General features: G+C 48.1%; 1 protein-coding gene across 1 annotated transcript in view; it reads left to right on the forward strand.

The window, feature by feature from the left end:
• The window catches only part of LNPK (lunapark, ER junction formation factor), a 31,194-nt gene extending 20,802 nt beyond the window's left edge, over nt 1–10,392 (forward strand). Inside the window, exon 12 of the mRNA XM_078609082.1 lies at nt 68–10,392. Coding sequence (XP_078465208.1) covers nt 68–369 — 302 coding nt within the window. The 3' untranslated portion in view covers nt 370–10,392. The remainder of the gene's footprint in view (nt 1–67) is intronic.
• Nucleotides 10,393–17,880: the final 7,488 nt, after the last annotated feature.

Raw genomic sequence — 17,880 nt, forward strand, 5'->3', positions numbered from 1 at the left:
ATAATAAAATAATTCTCACGAAATCCGCAGCAACATTTCAATCCGTCCCTCCTGTTTGCTTGTGCAGACGTGGAGGTCGCTGAAGAGGAGCTACCACATGTTGCTGCTGCTGCCGCCGCCGCCGTTGATGATGATGCTGCTGCTGATGAAGATGATCATCCTTCTGCCTCCGAGGAGGCGAGTCCTGGATTCGTCACCCTTCCGGAGGGAGATCCGGTGGTTCCGCAGGAAGGCACGGACAGAGATGGAGCGAGCACAGCTGAGAGCGTCTCACCCGCGAGTCTCAGCGACGTGGAGACTCTGGAAGCGGAGCCCCCAGCAACCGGGCAGGCTGATAAATCGGCTGACGAGAGCATGGACGTCTCCTAATACTTTCCTCCCTGGCGGTCAATTTTGTTTATTTTGTTTTTCGTTCTCTGAATATTTATCTCATTTCCGTGGTACGAGCGGTTGGCGTGTAACGATTGCATGTTCGTCGGTTGAAAGGGATTCCGACGCAATCAGGTTTAACAACGGCACGAAGAGAGGGCTGCTCTTCCAAACAGCCCCAAGCCACGGGTCTTATTTGTTTTCAAACCAGTTTACTCGATTCCCCAGTTGTGAAAGGATTTTCCGCCATCCATTTACACAAAAAAAGCTCTGCTGGATTTAGAAATAATTTCTTGCAATCGCCATTTCGCGTGTCTGGTCGTCGTCGTCGTGAGCTTAAGATTGAATTCCGGGACGTCCTCGTTTTAACGCGGTGGTAGATGCGTTTCTGCTAAGTACCGCGTTAAGCGAAAACAATTTCCCCGTAAATAATGCGACGACAGAGTTTGGCGAGCTACGACGTACGCACACCATGCAGTGTGAGGTTTGCGAAACAAATCACCGAGGGTGCGCATCACTCCACGTACTGTATCGCACTGCTCAGCCGCTCAGCTCATGAAAGTAGTTCGTCGTCGACCGCTCCGAAATCGCGTTGTAACGGTGCGCCTTCCGTGTTATAATGATGCGCATTTTGTGCTATAACGGCGCACGTTTTGTGCTATAACGGCGCACGTTTTGTGCTATAACGGCGCACGTTTTGTGTTCTAATGGCGCACTCGTTAGGCGTTCTAACAGCGCGCTCGTTCTGCTTTCTAATGGCTCCGTCGATGAACGACGATACAAAATGAGGCGCCAAAAATTAAGGAAAAGAAACAAGAATCGAGTATTGAATCGAATGACCGCTCTCAATCACCGGAGTTGGTTCGAACCCACCAACTGGCGGTGGAGAATCGTTACACGCTTACCAATCGCCCGTTGTTGCAGTGTTTTGCTTTGGCTCGCCGGGTGTGCGCTCCGCGGTTCGCTAAGCGTGTTGTTTTGGAGACGACGTCCCGACGATCCGCTTCTTCCCGGAAGACCGAAGCGCGAGCGAGTTGGTTCGCCTCCTCCCGCTGTTTCTCAACGACGTCGAGCGAAAACGTCAGATTCTGGCGAAACAACGCGTTGGCATATACAACCGAGGAAACGTACGGGAGATCTGCGCAACACAACCGCGAAATCCTTCGCAGTACAAACCCTGTGGTTTTTGGTTGGTGTTTTTGTTTTTTTCAAATGCTACTACTGCCAAGTCGCGACAGCCACCGGTGAATGCACTGTAAGTTCGCGCGGAAAAGCGAGAAAATCAAACAAAAGACCTTTGGCATTGTTCGCAAGAGTAGATAGTTGCGTACCAGTGCCAAATTCGACAAAAATTCGTAACTATTCCACACTGTAGAATTTAGATAAACTGTCTCGATACGCTAAGGCTTGAGAGTTCTGTGAATGAGATACGTGTTATTTCATTGAGTTTAAGTAGCATCATTTGGAAAAGTCGCTGTTGGCGCTTATGTCTGTGGCTGTGTGTCCATTGAAAGTGTTTAGCCCCGTGAATCTATATCTGGTTGAACAGAAATAGATGCGACAAGCAGAAATACCTTAGACGAGTGGTGGGGAGAATCTTTTCCTTACCTAGGGCCGGATAGGAAATTTCACTTATTTTTGGCGAGCAAACCGTACATTTTCACACACGCGCGCACACACACACGTTGAGCACACCTCATTCACAACCGGTGCTGCAAGAGGGCGCACCATTGCAGTGATCGATGATTGTGTGGATAACAGGAAGAATAGAGAATAGGAGGGTTTTTTTGCGGGGTCCTACAGCTCCCGCGGATAACGGGAGTTTGGGGGGCAATCGGCGGGTCGCGTTTGAGAGAGAGGAGTTCTGCTGCAATTCGCCAACGGGTTTTGCGTTGGAAACGTCGCCTCGGCGTTGGGACACCTGAGCCCGGCACTGGGCCGAGATCCTTGGATTTGAGACCTCGGAGACCCGCCTTGGTCGAACAGCCGAGTGGGTCGCGTTGTCCGTTTTATTGAGTGAATGTTTCAGCTCGCGTCCCCCCACGAACAGTAAAAGCCATAGGATGCCAGGTGGTGAATGCACTTAAGATGAATGCGCGATAGAAAGAAGAAAAATAAAATAGCTCTCGTGAGGTGTGTGTCCCCCCCCTCCCATCCGGGTGCGGTTCCTACGCGAATCTTTTGAGGGTTCGTAAATTGGAAAGGTAAAATAAGGTGGCCGGATGACTCGGTTGGTCAGAGAGACTGAGCCGCTACTGCTGAGAAGTTGGGTTCGAATCCAGGCTCTCAAGCGTAGCGGGGTCGATGGTCTCAGTCGCCGTTGGCTGCACGATGAACCCCCATTGCATTAAGTTTTAAAAAATGTATTTTTACACACTTAATTTGTCTCCGTTCCAACTCTTGAGATACAAGACATGTTGATTTGACACTCGATGAGCACTCTTTGCGGGGCACGTATTAAAGTTGTGCGGCTGGGGGAGGTCTGGATGAAGAGGTTTGTTGAAGCGTGGTCATCAGTAATTCTGAGGTCGTCTTCTGAAGTTGTGCTCTAGCTTCATGAGGTGGTCCTCCACTGCTCGCCGCGTGAGCTCCGAGTGGGGAACATCTTTTGTTCCAGGACCGCAACGTCAATGGAGGAACAATTGGAAGGCGCACTGGGGGAAGACAACTTTAAATTTTTGAAATGTTGATAGTGTTGAATGAACCCTGATTTTATATTGGTTGTAGGTTCATGACAGGTCAATCCCGAGTAATTTGTGTAAATTGTGCTTCAGTTACAGAAGGACCCAGAATTAGACCAAGGTGCTTCTCTGTTACCCAGTTACTGTTAGCCCCCCACTTGGGGCATTATTAAATATAAGTTTGATGTGAATCCATGACATTTCATAGTGTCCACACGCCCTAATTGTGGGCAGGTGTTTTGAGTTATCTTGAGATGCGTTTTACGGGTTCTACCGCTGTGCATGTCGGTGGACTTATGGTGCTGAGAGCTTCTTCCCGGGAGCTGAAACATTAAAAAAAAGCTCCTATGCCGTTTGGAGCGAAACGTCGGACAGCATGCGGCACGACCCGAAACAAAACAACTCGTCTGACAGTCGTATACAAGCTCGACCGTGAAAACAAAAAACTTGCGCAGTTGCAAGTCCGTTATTTAAGTGTTATTGTTGTTTTGCCGTCGCTCTTTCCGTGACACCGTCTCTAAATATATTCGTTTCACCAAAGTAATTGCCTTGACTGACGTCACGGCTTGCTGGTGTGCTGTAGACCACGCGGCAGCTCTGCTTCGATGTCACGGCGGGTCCACTCGTCAATCTGCCCCCAGACGACGAGGTGCCCCTTGGCGCGACGTGGGGGGGGTCGTCGTTTTGGGTTCGTTGATTCACCATATGGCCACTCGCTGAGATTGGGAAAGGCAGGGAGCATAGACGTACGAACATAAGTGTACAGTACAACATGTCCCATCGTAAAGCAACAGCGGCAAGGCTGATCGTTCACCGTGCTTGTTCGGTCCAAGCAGACACGCCGCCCAAGGGCTGCACATTCGTATTAGTTGAGAAATATTGGTGTTTACTGGAAACGTAATCTAAACATTTTTTTATTTGAACACGATTAAACCCTAGAGGTGATTGGTAGGTTAATCCCAAAAAAATCCCCAAATTTGACCGAAATGTATGAAGTTTTGCATGATCCAAATTGTTTTGCTGTCTATCATATTTGCCTGAAAGTGTGACGCCGCAACAAGTGACGTCACAACGCGTGGCGTCACTTCTGTGACGTCACCGTGTTTTCCCCATTAAAGGTACAGTCATGCTTCACTTGTGCTTTACAATATAAATATGAAAATGTTTACGTTGACATTTGTTTTACTCCAGCAACTAATTATAGCATTATACGATTAACATTGAAAGTGATTGGAATTGTTGTGTTTCGTGCATAAATAATGAACATTATAGAAAAACGTGACCTTTAAAATGAAAAAGATATATAAAAATTGGGCCTAAAAATAAATCCGCATATGCACAAATAAATGTAATCCATAGCTCATCCCCTTATCCATCGTCACAAGAGGGCCACGTGCAATGGGATTGTCCACGAGCCCAGACCAGATGCTTCGTTCGTAGGCACCGCTGCCTCTGACTTTAGTCGCGCCAGTGTGCTTTCACGCGACCAGTAACGGCGACTTGTGCGTCGAAACGAGCTGAGTTATCAAGCAGTTCGCTCGTGTTGGCCGTTTCTTTTTTAACGAATCGGTACGAACAGAGCCGTCCCCTGGGGAAATGCAGCGAATCGGGGCGACCGCCCCGGGCCCCGCGGTTTGGCGGGGGGTGGGGGGCGGCCCGCCCTTCGACGTCAAGGTGTCAGATGTCATAATATTCGGTTTAATTTGAAGGCGTCGGGTGTGGGGGGGGGCACGGTGTGATTTTCCCCCGGGTCCCGCACCCCCCCAGTGCCGGATTAAGCTAGTGCGCGGGGCCTGTTGCATATCTTATAAAGGGGCCTAAAACAAATATTAAAACACAAATGTTTAACTTGCACGGTAAAGTAATTGTATTTTTTCATTTGCTATACAGCCAGATGGATAATACGACACATCACCAACCTTAAACAATTAGTCGTTCATAAAAGTTGGAAGGAAGTACAGTACTATAGTAATAGAGCAAGTGCAGAATCACTGAACCGGAATTGATGGCTTGAAAGAATTTAGCGCGGGGCCCGTAGCATATGTTACTTTTGCTACTCGGATAATCCGGCACTGCCCCCCACCCCCCGCTATGGACGGCTCTGGTTACTAATCGGGTGGTTGGTTACCAGTAGCCGCTCGAGCTAAAGGACGACGTCATCCGTTCACGTCCACCATCATTGTCGGTGGCTGAGCGAGCGGTGGTCTTACTTTTGATCTTGCCTGTGGGGTGGGAGGGGGGGGCTCTCTGTGGGCCGTGGGTTCCACAGCGCAGGTGCACCGCCTGCACACTCGATAGCTACGCCACTGGCGAGGGGTGTGGGGGGGGGTGGCGTCAAGGGGACCTTTGGGCCTCACGCGGCAATCGAAGTGTGAGCTGGGCATCGTATGTATATGTGTGTATGTTTAACTTCTTTCGCACCGTACGTAGCCAACCGCGCTAATTGGAGGTGGGGGAGCGGAGGACGAACAACAATCTAGACAGCAGTTCGAAGGCGATGAGTTTTTCAATCTTGTCTAGGGGTGCGATGCGAGTCTGGACGTGCGAAACGCGAGTCTCGCTTTGAAGAGTGCAACACCGCGTGGAACGTGCACGAGTTTAGTGGGGAGTTGGGGGTGGGGGTGAGGAAAACTGTGTAGCGTGCGATTTTGAAACTCAAAAATGTGATTAGAAATTCGCGTTCAATGTCGTCTTTTGGAATGGGAAATCGACTCAAACGAAGCGAGGTTACATTTTGAAAGAACAGTTTTTCTGACACATCGCGAACCGATGCTTAGATATACACACACACAGCAGCACCGGTGGACAATGACAGCATGCAAATGCAGGGAGCATGGGTCGACTTATAACGTCACGTTCACGGTTAACGCGTACAACATTTACTGAAGCCACACCACGTGTGCGGCACGCGAACGTCGGCAAAATGCGTCTCGTGTCAGAATTGTGCCCAAAACAATTGCCGATGTCGCAGCTCTACAATGTTTTTTTTCTGGCTGTTACCACCTGAGGAAGGCTGCAGCACGCCCAGTGAAACGTCGGTACATCGCGCGGTACAACCGGAGAGAATCACATCGGAGATAGCCGTGCGTCACCACAGTTGTACGGTGGCGTCATCTCGATATGCAAAGCATGCTGGCTGTTCCTCCTATTGCTTTGCTATTTTGGAAGTCTTTGCGGGGCGCGTGTTTTGTGTTCATATATATTTTGTTTGTGGCCTGCATGCAATTTTTCTTCCGGCTTTTTGAAATGCCTCCGTAGCTGGAGGAAGTGTTCAAACGCGTGTTTACGCACGTGCGTGTGGTATTATTACGTTTATCAATGACCCTTGACCTCATTTGCAAACCGTGTAAGTGTTGCGAGCATGTTGGTTTTTAAATTACACGCGTATTTTTTTACGTATTGTGGTGTTGTTAATTTATATGCGTATTACAAACAAACAAAAACGTTGCATGATGCTTTCCACATAATTTATTTGACCTTACCCGTTCAAGATGTTTGTTTGCCATCTGTCGTTAACTTTAGAATAAGCATGCCGGTTGCAGTGTGTATACTTTGAAGTCAGTTCGTGGTTTGGCGTTTAAAAGGCTTTGGTGCTGATGGTAACGCAATGGAAATAACCCGAAACCAATCGCCAGGGTTTTTTTTTTTTGTCAAGAAATACGATTCAATCACACGACGAGACAATTAATTTCTGATTGGCATGTTGCTTGTGGAGATGCTAATGGGGTTAGCACACTGGAATTGAAATCCCAGAGGTCCCACCGGTTTGATTCACCCTCCCGGCGCGAGTTTCTTCAATCCCACCTCGGCCTCTGTCCACGCAGCGGTGTCCGATGGGTAACGCCGCAGCAATGCAATCGGCAGGATCACTCGTGGTGTGGTGTGGGTCAAATTTGGGTAACTCCTAGCTCATCGAAGATGTCTTGCGAATGTGTAAGAGTAAGCCAAATCGACCCCCCCCCCCCCCTCCCTCAGATATCTCTAGTTGATGCTCTTCTACCAGCAGTGGCGTGCGTATGACATTGCAGGGCCTGCACCTTTCCCTTGTCGCTTGCGGTGGTGGGGGGGGGGAAAGAACAAAAACATGAGCAGAGTGAATCACAACCAATGTCCACCTCCCAGTGTGTGGGGGGGGCGGGTGCTGTAACGAAGGCCGGATTCCCCCCTATCGCCACCATCGCACATTGGCAAATGGAATTTTATTGAAACGAAGAAGCGACACAAATATGAATCGTTTGTGTCGCAGAGTGGCCGGGGAGTCTGGCTGGCCCGTTGTTGTGTTTGGCAGACGCGGGCCACTTTGGAAAGACAGGTGGGGAAAATAGCTTAACGGCCATAATCACCGGTCACATCCCGTTCCAACTTCCCCCCCCCCCCAAAGCTGTTTGCTTTTAGCATCGCTGCCAAGTTTCTTATCGTGCGATTTTTGTGTCTCTAAGTAAGAATTTTCCTTTTTTGTTTTTAAAGCAAAGGCGCAGCCCCCGCAATTGCTTGCTCACGCCTCTGCTGGCAGAAGGGTCTCCGCTATTAACGAGAGAGAGAGCTCCCTCCGTACAAGGCTATTTGGGCGTACTCGGCCAGACGTCTCCGGTAGGGGTGGCTTTAACCACACACTTTACCGCACCTCACGCGACCTGCCGATCAACAGTTGCTGCTGGGTGAGCAAAGGTTGGAGTGGGTGGATGGGTTAGTAGTTGAGTGGGTGGGTGGTGGGTGGGTGGTTGGTTGGTGGGTGGTGGTTTGGTTGGTGGTGGGTTGGATGGTGGTCGATGGTGGGTTGGATGGTGGTCGGTGGATGGGTTGAATGGTAGTTGGGTGGGTGGTTGGTGGGTGGTTGGTGGTGGGTGGTTGGTGAGTGTGTGGGTTTAAGAAACAAGTTGTGTGGGTTTAAGAAACCCACACAACTTATTTCACCTGCCGCATCGGGAAATCAAACCCGCCACCTTTGGATTCATCCACACGTGTTTTGTATAACCCGCTGTTTCTGTTTTATCTGAGCCACTCCACGTCCTCATCACCCTGCATAGTCTTGAGTTGATTGTATTCCCTGTATGTGACAACACTGCCCAGCCACATTGTAATAAAACCCAAACCTCAACACCTTCGTCAATAACACCGTGGTCTTAAATAGACAAAAATATTTATAACAGGTGATGTTTTGCGCAATGGCCATTCAATTTTGCCTGTAAATATTTTCCCATATGAGGCCACGGTGTTATCGATGAACGCGTTGAGACACATTTTGTTGTTAATTGTGCTTGTGCGCCACTGCAAACGCGGCATCGCCAAATAATTCACTTTAAATAAATAAAAAGTCCAAGTTTGGAAAATAAAAGTTTTCTTTTGCTCACAAATCTGCTCGTTATGTTTTGGCCCGAGGTTCCAAAACTGAGATTTGAAATACAAAGTAAATAATGATACGCTGCACTTGCCCCATGATTACTCAACACGCTGCATGTGGTGCGTACAGAGAGAGGGGGGCTGATTTCTAGTTCTCGCCTGTGTTTAGCAAGCATCAGGCGCGTATAGCATGCGCAAAGTTGGTAAGCTCGCAGAGGCGAACCTTGGTGGGGGGGGGGGGTGGTCGCAAGGCCTGGAGTTCCTATAAACGTGTTGCATCATGGGTCATTCGTAAGTACTGCGCGTATGCCTGTACGCGTTGTTGCGTAAGAGTGAGTGCATCAAAAGTAAGGGGTCACTGTGGAGCGAGTTCACCTTGAAGAGTCGCGTTGACGGGTGCACAGTGAAGGGGGACAAACAGGAGTGGAGTTGTAAACGAATAATAGTTGAAAAGTGAAAGTAAATTGTATCGGTGCGACGGTCGTGTTGACGTGCGTTGAACTTCTTTCGCGACGTACATAACCAACCGTGCTATGAAGAGCGCCGGCTTGGTTATACACCCCGTGAGCTCCGGCTTGTATCATCCTCTCGCAATGTAAACCATCCACGTGGGCAAATCCGTGCATCGCTCCCATCTCCTTAACAGTGGAAGTACTCTCACTCTTTCTCTCGGGCCTTTATCATCCCTCCTTTAGCTGCCATTCCGTTGAGCTGTCGCGTTGACCGCCGGCCGTCGTCGTCATCATCCGCTCGTGCCCACGACGCGTTCCTGCCCGAACGTGTGTGCGTGTCCCCGCTAACTCCGCCGCTGTCTCTCGGCGTGATTCCAAGCGAGCGTCTCTCCATTGAACGTGATGCTCCGTGCAAGTTAGGTCGTCCTTGTGTGTGTGTATTCATAGGTGCTCGCTAACAGCACTTGCCCCAACAGTCTGTTAAGGCTATACGGGGGATCTTTGTCTTTTGTGGACGCGTATGTGTGGCATAGTGCGATGGTGGAGCGGTTAGCGCTACGCTGCGCTACGAACCTGGCGACCCGGGTTCGATTCTCGCTCACGGCCAACACCAAGTGACGATTATCTGAACCGGTCCTGGGCCTCCCCTTAGGTCGACTCAGCCTAAAATGAGTACCTGATGCGGTGTTTGAGCTTCGCCACTGGTGAGGCAAAGGCGGCCGGGCGTGGTGCTGACCCACCCACCCCCTCGTGTGCCGTGCCGGCTTTCATAGTCACTCGCTGACAGCACTTGCCCCAACAGCCTGTTACAGGCTATACGGGGGACCTTTGTGTAGGGGGCAGCACGGGAACAGGCTCAGATGCTACGTGCCACTGACGAGCACTATTGGTAATTGAATCCAGGTAGTTTCAGTCACGTGAAGAAGAAAGCATCAGATTGCTCCGAGTGGATGGAGGTTGAGCCAGACATCTGTCGTTGGACAAATCATTAAAATGGAGAAGATGCAATTGTTGCACTGTTGCGGCTACACGGGGGGGGGATCTTTGTCTCTCTGTGTTGTAATATTACATTTCCTTGCGTTTACCGTGGCAATTGCCTGCCCGAGTGAGTTTTCTCGGCGGTCACGCACAGCTGGCTATGACCACGAACTCGTGTGTACAAAGACTCCCCCGTCCGAACCCATCTCCCCTCGGGCGTTGAGAGATGTGCCTTTGCGGAGTTGTTTATCGGATCGCGAGACGCGACGAAGCGGAGCTGTTGACGTCTATTTTTTTTTTAGACGGCGGTACAGCTCGACGTTTAGAGGACCGCAGAGCTTGGCCAGTTGTTTCCGCCGGCTCGCCGTGTGCGTGTCTGCTTCTGTTCCTTTCCCGCTCCTCTTGAATCGTTCCCCCTCGCTGTGAGAGTGAGCGGGGCGTTATGACGATGACATTATCATCATCATCATTATTAGTATTCTCACAGTAAGCATGTACGGCTCAGCAGTATAACAAGTGAGGATTTCTGGAAAGGCTTGATAACCCGCAAATATAAATATTTTGAAAGACTGCCCCGTTTTTGCCGACTATCTTCATTGGATCACTTTACAATCCATTTGCCATAGATTGTTATGGTATCATACGAAGCCACAGATGGCCACACAATAAACTTCGAATTATAAGCCCCCGCCACCTGCCCCTGTATGTGAAAGTAAAAACAAGTGTGGGGGGGGGGGTGCTGCGTCTTATAACACGGGAGGTTGTGTGCGTGTGGCCACGTTTGTACGTTGAACTTCTTTCGCACCGTACGTAGTCAACCGTGCGTAATCGGAGGTGCGGGGGAAGGACAACTGGACTTGCCACTGGGCTTTGTATATAATTTGTGTAGCTTCATTGACACGGGGGGGGGGGGGTGGGGGGCACAACAGTTGTGGCCTTCTTAATTTCCGCTGCGTCTCGTTAGCGGTGATGACGGTCGTGCGTTTGTTTTCAGTCACGATCCAGAGACTCGCAACCAAACCCACAACTTATTTCTGCCCCCCCCCCCCCCCCGTGGGTATTTGTGGGTTATCGAGTTTTGATTTCGTGTGTTATGTTTCCAAGGGGGAACAACCCTCAGATATTTCACGCTTAGGCGGTGCAACTGACAGTACCTTGTGCCCCATCGGCTACTGGATGAGAGCCTCTCCGCAAAATCGCGTGGGTTATTTGCGCCATACTTCACCACGCTGGTCAGTGTGGGTTCGTGAATACGGGCGGGGAGCAGAGACGTGGAATGTTGCTGTACTGCCATCTGCTGCCCACCACGTGGCTTCGCGGGAGCCTATAGCACCTGTTATGCATGGCGGTCGCCCCCATGAAAGCGAAGTCGTCCTGGTTCAACTCTTGCTTCGCTTCTGAGATCTGGTGAATTTGTACTGTACTTCTATGCGTCAACATATTTCCTTCCCCCCCTCCCCCTATTAACCAGCGTGGTGAAGTATGATCAACTCACCTCCAACTCTGCTCCACAACCCAACAAGGCCTAAGGAGGGCACTCATCCAGCAGTGGATTGGTATAGATGGCCGTTCACGGACGTGTACTCTGTACAATCTTAACACTGGGATTAGAAATGATGGAAAAAATGCGCTGCGTTTGTTTTGTTTTAAATAAATAATTGAACGCAACATTGCTTTTTTCCCGACCCGTTTTACCCGCAACAATGACGTGACCTTTAAACTGGGAATAAACCTTAATAATAATAACAATAGACATTGACAGAAAATATTTCAAATCGCTGCTGTCGTTTCCATGCATGTCAAGTTACTCGGTGTATCCACAAGCCTCAGTGTGAGCAAAAGTTTAAAAAGTTACAACAGCATAACATTTAACGTTTTTGCCTGCACGGATAATCATTTGTGTTTTTTTTGTATTCGTCTAAAAGAGTGATAATATATCCATGCATCTGATGTACAAATGTAATATATTTGAATCCGAATCTTTATTTAGACTGCAAGAATCCGATGAGCTATGAAGCTCTTCATCACAGATGTCCAGCGTCCATCTGGAAGATGCCGTCGCAGCGGTGTTAATGGTCAGCACCCTGAACTTGTAACCCAGAGGTCACCGGTTCGATGTCACCAATGACAAGTTTCTGACAAGTGCCCACCTCTGTCCACTCAGCAGTGTGAATGGGGGGCGGGGCGTGCACCAAAGTAATTTCATCGGCAGGTCTTCCAACGACGTCGAGTCAACGCGGATGAGTCGACCAAATGCACTCTGGGTCTCGGGTTCGATGGAGGGGAGACCGTTTCCGCCAGCGGTGACCATTAATACGCAATTGCAGGGCTGCACCTGTAACTAAAATGGGTACAACTGCAGTTAATATATTGGTAGGTCGCGTGTGTTGGTTGAGAATGTGGGTACTCCCACGTCTTCCAAGACATCTGGTAAGTGTGGAAGAGTAGGCCAAATACCATATTGGGGGGAGGAGGCTCACTATTGCTGCATTTATTGGAGACCCTTCCACCAGCAGTGGCCTGAATAAGCCATTGCAGAGCTGCACCTCTAACTAAAATGGGTACAATGGGTGTCCAAGACGTCTGACCAGTGTGGAAGAGTAGGCCAAATATAGGGGTGAGGAGGGGCTCGCTATAGCCGCATCTATTGGAGACCCACCAGCAGTGCCTTGAGCAAGACATTGCAGGGCTGCTCCTGAATCTAAACTTGTTTGAGGAGTAATCGACCAAACCGGCTCTTCTGTGATCTTGTACCGAGACTTCCCCCCCTTGCCTGCTGTTGTTTAATAATGTGTACGTACAAAGAACACTCTCTCGTGCTCAATAAACGTGTCCCCTTTATCTCGCGCCTTGTTATCCCCATGCAGCAGAGTTATTTGCCAAGACGTTAAAGTCACCCAACCAAAAAGAGAGCCACTTTTGCAAAAACAGTTAAAATATATACAGAAAATTTTTGGGGCGAAATTAAACATTGTATACGCCACTTAGATTGATTTTTTTTGTTGCAAACACATACATCAGGTATACTGCATCTATATATATTCATGTGTTTTTTTTTATTATGTTACGTGTTCAAATAAATATAATTCCTTATGGCGTTTGTATATATAAAAAAAAAAGTTAAAGGTGCAGCCAGAGTGGCGTTTGGACTACGCTTGCGAGTTGGCCAGATGTCCTGGTAAGAGGAGGGAATACCCACGTTTTACCCCACCACCACCACGACCCCACCACCCCACCACAACCACCCCACCACCACCCCACCATCACCACCCCACCACCACCACACCACCACCACACCACCCCACCACCACCACCCCACCACCACCACACCACCACAACCACCCCACGACTCCACCACCACCACCCCCCCACCACCACACCACCACCACACCACCCCACCACCACCACCCCACCACACCACCACAACCACCCCACGACCACGACTCCACCACCCCACCACCACCACGACCCGTCGATTGTTCGACTTAACTGTGGTGCCCCCGCCCCCCCCCCTATTGTATACAGTAAGTGTGTTGAACTTCTTTTGCACCGTACGTAGCCAACCGTGCTAATCGGAGTTGCAGTGTTGAGTCTATGGGCAGTGTTAGTCTATGGGTAGTGTTAGTCTATTGGTAGTGATAGTCTATTGGTAGTGATAGTCTATGTGTAGTGTTGAGTCTATGGGTAGTGTGTTTGTTGAACTTCTTTCGCACCGTACGTAGTCAACCGTGCTAATCGGAGGTGCGGGTGGGGAAGGACAACAAACGAAACACAAAAAGCAGTTCTAAAGAAATTAGTTTTAAATTTTATATTTAAAAGTGCAGAGCTCCCATTCGCTATTAATATCTGCTGGGGTGGAAAGGCCGGCCAGGTTTAATAAAAAAAAACTAAAATGTGCCATTTTTAATTCAACTGCCATGACGAGTTGATAGGAATGGAACCGGGAGGGTCTGTGGCAGGATTGCAAGTCCAGTGTGACGATTATCTGAACCGGTCATGGACCTCCTGTAGATCGACTCAACCTCAAATGGGTACCTGGTGGGGGAGACAAAGGCGGCCGCGCATGTGCCGTACCGCTTTCATAGGTGCTCGCTCACAGCACTTGCCCCAACAGTTCGTGAAGACTCAACGGGGGACCTTTACATTTCGATTTATAGCTTTCGTGACTGCAGGGATTCATCTTCTTGGTTCTTTCGGTAAAGTCACGTAGAAGGGAAGTAATAAAATAATGAAAATAAAACAATCAAATAATTCTCACGACGTTTCGGCCGCAATGCAAGCAGCCGTCCTCAGGTGAAGACCAGGTCTGTCGGGGAGACAGCGTGGTGGTGTTTCATTCAGACGCTGTCTCCCCGACAGACCTGTTCTTCACCTGAGGACGGCTGCTTGCGTTGTGGCCGAAACGTCGTGAGAATTATTTTATCATGTTTTATTTTTATTATTTTATTACTTCCCTTCTACGTGACTTTACCGAAAGAACCAAGAAGGGGGACCTTTATTTTGTTTTGTTAAGTCTAGCACTTTTTTTTTCAATTAAAGTACTGTCTACATGAAGTGAGATTACATCTTAAGTTTACACATATATCAGATGTTATATATACACATACGCGTTTGGCGTATGTGTATTTCCTCCTTTTTTTATTTACGATGCACATTGAGACCCTTTTCCAGGCATGTTAATACACCATGCTACCTATTTAATAATTCAGCGAACTATTTTTATTTTTCGATTTAAAGTTTTCGTGACTGCAGGGATTCATCTTCTTGGTTCTTTCGGTAAAGTCACGTAGAATAAAATAATAAATAATAAAACATAATCACATAAAATTATCACGACGTTTCGACCACAACACAGGACGGCTGCTTGTGTTGTGGCCGAAACGTCGTGAGAATTTTATTTTATTATGTTTTAGTTTTATTTTACCAGGTCCATGCCCCACTGAGCTGTATAGCTCTTTTTCAGAAGCGACCTGGCAACAAATGATGGCTCAACGAAGCGGCTTATCGCGTGGAAATTTATATTCGCCAAACATTCTAAACGCGTGTTTGATTCTAAATGTTGATTGAGCAACCGGAGGATCCAGATTTTAAAAAAACCCACAGGGAGAGAGACACGCAAACTCCAGTTTTTCAACAGGCGTCAGGATTGCGATCGAACCCACGACCTCCTGTAGACCAGGCGACGTAGTTAACATCTCATAGCCACCGTGATGATGATGAGAGAGAGACACACAAACTCCAGTTTTTCAACAGGCGTCAGGGTTGCGATCGAACCCACGACCTCCTGTAGATCAGGCGACGTAGTTAACATCTCATAGCCACCGTGATGATGATGAGAGAGAGACACACAAACTCCAGTTTTTCAACAGGCGTCAAGGTTTCGATCGAACCCACGACCTCCTGTAGACCAGGCGACGTAGTTAACATCTCATAGCCACACGTGCACCACTCGCAAATGTTGTTTTACATTTTCGCGTGCAGCAAGAGCGAGAGAGGAGAGAGCGATATGGAATGACTCTGCTTTGCCTCCGCTTGATATATGACGGGCTTGAAACGCACAAGTGCTGAGAGAAGGCCTGCCCTGTAAAGATGCCACGAAGGGGCGTGATTGTCGGACGATGTTTTCCAATTTAGGGAGGCAGACAGAAACGGCATTTTGCGAGACCACTTTTCGCTTGGGTTCCTATAGCAATCTGTGGGTAGAGAGAGAGAGAGACACTGTTTATATTCCCTGTAAGGAGCCTGTAAGCCACAAGCCTTGCCCTGGCTGTCTCAATTCATCAGAGCTGTAATAGGGAGGGAGAATAATAAAATAATACGCAGCATTTTCAGTTAATGATAGTCTCCGTACAGCAATGTTCTTTCGCCGTGTATCTCATTCTGGCATCTTGCCCGCGTGGATAACACAGGAATCATGCTTATTGCGTTTTATTATCTGTACCAAAATCCACCGTTAAGTGTTGTTGTTTATATATATAAGTTGTGTTTTTTTTCTTTTCCCTTCAGTTTATTTTGTGGAGGTACTTTTAAGTTTGCTAGATATTTCCCTTGCACGTAGCGTATTTCTTTAAGTATCTCATCACTTTAAATTTCGATTTAAAGCTTTCGTGACTGCAGGGATTCATCTTCTTGGTTCTTTCGATAAAGTCATGTAGAAGGGAAATAATAATAAAATAATTAAAATTAAACATAGTAAAAGAATAAAATAATATACTTTTTATTTTATTATGTTTTCTTTTTATAATTTTATTATTTCCCTTCTACGTGACTTTACCGAAAGAGCCAAGAAGATATCTCATCACTTTTACTTTGCGTTCACGTTTGTCGTTAAATGGTCTCAACTTTCGCGCGTTGGGGTCAATCGACATCGGTCGGGGCCAAGTGTGGACTACCCCTCCTCCCAGCTCTTCACAAGGTCGTCTGGCCGACGTGGGAAGAGTAGGCCAAATAACCCAACCACTAGAGGGGGGCCCTCTCCAGAGCCGCATCTATTCGAGGTCCCTTCCACCGGCAGTGGCGTGCGCCTGTCAATTGCAGGGTCTGCACCTTTACATTTCTTTATTTTAAATCCCTTCAGCAACACGCAACAGAGAGCGCGATTGCATTTTTTGACTCGGAATTAGAAATGTAAAGTGAGATGCATTTTTTGTAAAGTTCACGTGTTGAAACGCTGTAAATACAAGGGGATAATTCCACACGTTCCGAATTTCCATTAAATTCCTGTTTTTATTTTATGTTACTGCCTTTTGCCTTGGATGATGAACGCAGACAGAGAGGGGCGGGGGCGGGTGTTAAGATTATTCTAAAAAAATACCGTGATCAGCAATCGTTTTAAAAGGTCATCTCAGTCAGCAAATGCAGTGTTTGCAATTAGATTCTGTGTATGAGTGTGTGTGTGTATGGATCTTACTTTTGGGTGAGCGGTCGTGTAGCGACCCGAGTTTGATTCCCGCTCACGGCCAACACCAGCGGCGATTATCTGAACCGGTCCTGGGCCTCCCTTGGGTCGACTCAGCCTCAGAATGGGTACCTGGTGCGGTGTGTAAACATCGCCTCTAGGGAGACAAAGGCGGTCGGGCGTGGTGCTGGCCACCCACCCCCTCGTGTGCCGTGACGGCCTTCATAGGTGCTCGCTAACAGAAATTGTCTCAAAAGTCTGTTAAGGCTTCATGGGCAACATTTGTATTTGTGTTTTATTTTCTGGAGGGTCTTATAATCCGGAACAAATGGTCAAATTTTTTTTTTTGGTCCTAATAATTACATGGTCACGTTTTTGTTGTCAGTGGACACTAAAGTTATACAAATTTGCAGAATATTCATATTCTTTGGGTCTTTCGGTAAAGCCACGTAGATAGAAAAATGATGGAGAAAAGAAAAAATATCACGACGTTTCGATCGCAACACGGCAGCTCTCCCGCTATATTTTTTCACCTGATGATGATTGCTCGTGTTGCGATCGAAACGTCGTGATGTTTTATTTTATTTTTCTATCTACGTGGCTTCACCGAAAGACCCAAAGAGTATGAATTCCTGCAGTCACGAAAGCTTTAAGTCGAGAAATTTGCAGAACTTTGGCACACCTTTTTTGGGGCGAGTCTTGTAATCCAGAAAATTAAGTTGGAGTTTTTATTCTATTTTACTTTTTACAGTCGCCTATAGAATTGTCTTCTCGCATCCCTTCCGCATTTGACGGATAACACCCAGTCGCGTATTAAATAATCGGCTCACTATTAATCTTGATTTGAGACTTTCGGTAAAGTCGCGTATAGGTAGAAAATAAAAGTAATAAAATCTAAGTAATAGATCACGACGTTTCGATCGCAACAACAAGCGGTCGTCTTCAGGTGAAAGAAACAGACTGCTGTGGACGAGGTATTATACTGGTAGGAACCTCCTGGTTACACCAGCCCACAGGGGATTATTGTGTCCGTCGTGCAGGGAGGGGCTGGGTGGGGAGGGAGGGGCTGGGTGGGGAGCGGAGGGTGGGGAGAGGCTGGGAGGGGCTGGGTAGGGAGGGTGGGGAGGGTGGTTTAGGGGCTGGGTGGGGAGGGTGGGGAGGG

This window comes from Lampetra planeri, chromosome 31 (genome assembly GCF_965212315.1).
Source record: "Lampetra planeri chromosome 31, kcLamPlan1.2.h2, whole genome shotgun sequence".
In the NCBI taxonomy this organism is placed as follows: Eukaryota; Metazoa; Chordata; class Hyperoartia; order Petromyzontiformes; family Petromyzontidae; genus Lampetra; species Lampetra planeri.